General features: G+C 42.6%; 1 protein-coding gene across 1 annotated transcript in view; it reads left to right on the top strand.

Moving 5' to 3' along the window:
• Window positions 1-2,425, top strand: part of BCAP29 (B cell receptor associated protein 29) — a gene marked incomplete at both ends in the record, with an annotated part of 8,940 nt that overhangs the window by 3,823 nt on the left and 2,692 nt on the right. The window contains 1 exon segment of the mRNA XM_026663362.1: window positions 975-1,110. Within this exon segment, the coding sequence (XP_026519147.1) occupies window positions 975-1,110 (136 nt within the window).

Below are 2,425 nucleotides of genomic sequence, written 5' to 3'. Positions count from 1 at the left end.
CCAGGCCTAAAAGGTTAACAGGTCTGTTAATGCTTCTCACCAGAACAAGGATGAGGCAACCACTTTGATTTGTGAATCCAGGCAGCCATCTTACAAAAATAATTTTCGCTCACTGCTGCCTTGGGCTTTAACTGAACCAGTAACGTATTGCCGAAAGGCTCTGGTAATGTAAGGAGAGAAAGATGCATCAAAATGAAGTGGAAGTTTGTGTGTGTTCAGAATAAAGAGGATCTTTGAGAACCTGAATTATACCACTTGGACTCAAGTGTTCTCTTGAAGCATTGGTAGGGAGGTGAAATTGGAGTGTGTTCCCGGTCAGAATTATGGGGAGCTGTCCTATTTGGATATCTTGGGAGTAATCATCGCTATAAAATGAAAAACTCTCAGACTTTGTCACATTTTTGTGTACGTGTGTTTTTGTATTTTATTACTTGTGTTAATACAAAACAAATGTTTTAGATCCAAAATCATCAATAGAATGCATAGGAAGTAATATGCAAAAATTACAAATACATTTTAAAATGAAATTGAAAAGTGCTTTTACCCTTGCCTCCTACAAAGGTTCTTATACCATGTTTATTGCCATAATATCTTAGCACCTGAATCTTGAGTTCATGGTTCTATGTTTCTCCTATGACATTAAATAACAGCACAAGCACCTTCAACCTTGTAAGCCATGGAGGTCCCTGCCCCATTTTTTAAATATGTGTAATGTTATCCTTTGGAACAGGTGACACTCAGAACTGGAATTCAGGTCCTGAAAGGTTTTTCACTTTTCAAGTTCTAATTTTAACTATTTGTCAACATTAAGCTTATGCATGTGTCCTATTAATTTAAGATCCTAAACAGTCTCTCTTAAATTTATTTATAGAAGTATTTTGTTCACCTTTACATCTAAAATAAATCTTAACAGAAAGCAAAGAATCCTATGAGAAAAAATAATAATGCTTAAATTCTCACTGTTTCTTCCTCAGTGTACTGAGACGTACTGTCACCCTTATTACTCAGTTGGCCAAAGAGATGGGAATTCAGGTAGCTATGGAAATTCAAGTAGCAAATACTAATGAAGCTGCCAGAAAATACATGGAGGAGAATGAAAAGTTGCAACAGGTATTTTGATTTCCTTTTTAATTATCTTTTTAAAAGGAAATAATTACAGCAAAAACTGTATCAGCTGTAAGACCCATTGGGTAGGTCTACACTGCAATTAGACACCCATGGCTGGCCCATGCCAACTGACTCATGCTCGTGGGGCTCAGCCTAAGGGGTTACAGTCCTAAAGCCCAGACTCCAGCCCGAGCCCTAAAGTTTACACTGCAGTTAAATAGACTCTTAGGGCTCCTCTCAGTTGTGGAGCTGCTTTTTGGGTGGGTTGACCTAACATGAAAACCATTCTTCTGCATAGTTCAGCCCACTACCTACCCATCATTTGTATGGCTCAGTGATATGATGCCAAAATATTAACAAGGGTTCTTTGTCTCAAAAACTTTCCATCTCAGTCAGTGATGCGATCCCTGGGTAAGTGCTCTCTCCTTAGTCTCCACAGGCTTGTGTAGGGGTTCAGAGCATGTTTGCGCCTCCTCTGGCTGTTAGTAAAATGTCTGGGCAGGGAAAGTGCTCCAGACTCCCTTGCAGTACCAGCTCTTCCAACCTTGATACCAGCAAGGGGGGGGGGGCTGCATAGGTTTCAAGATTTCCATTCAGTTTATGGCAGCTGTTTGACCCTACCACTGTGATTACCTCCTCATGCTTCTAGAACAGTGGTCCCCAAATTGTGGGGCATGCCCCTCAAGGAGGACACAGATGAATGTTCAGGGGGGCACACGGTGAGGCCCAGACCAGCCCCCACATGTGCCAGGGAGGGATCACCATGCTTTCAGCCCCACTCTGCCTTCAGGCGCAGTTCCGCCCATAGACCATCTCTGCCCTCATTCCCTCTCCGTCCCCAGGCCAGCTCCATCTCAAGCCCCAGCTCCTACCCCATCTCCAGTTCTGCCCCCAACTCTGCCTTCAGCCCAAGTTCTGCTGCTGCGGAAGCCTTAGCTGTGCTGTAATGGAAGGGGGCATGGATGGATTCCCTTATTGGTAAGGGGGGGTACAACTGTAAGAGTTTGCGCACCACTGTTGTCGAACAACGTGCAAGGGGGGATATGCAGGAACTATGAGTTTCATCCCCTATGATTTTAATTTTAAAAAATTCTAATTACTGTGATTCTATAGGATATCATAGGTTCAACTGAATTGGAATGCATGGAAGACCTCCAAGGAACAATTTAAGGCTATAGGAAATGGTGTAGGTGATTCAGTAGATGGCATTATTCCTGTCAGTATTGAGCTAGTGGTAGAGGGACTATTATGTTGATGGAAGTGACATGTTTCACAAAAATAGAGAACGGAGGTCCTGACCACTTGTGATCATGAAAGG

The sequence above is a fragment of the Terrapene carolina genome, unplaced genomic scaffold, assembly GCF_002925995.2.
Source record: "Terrapene carolina triunguis isolate 2854851 unplaced genomic scaffold, T_m_triunguis-2.0 Scaffold33386, whole genome shotgun sequence".
In the NCBI taxonomy this organism is placed as follows: Eukaryota; Metazoa; Chordata; order Testudines; family Emydidae; genus Terrapene; species Terrapene triunguis.
Note: the sequence above shows the minus strand (reverse complement) of the source record. Positions and strands in the feature narration are given on the sequence as shown.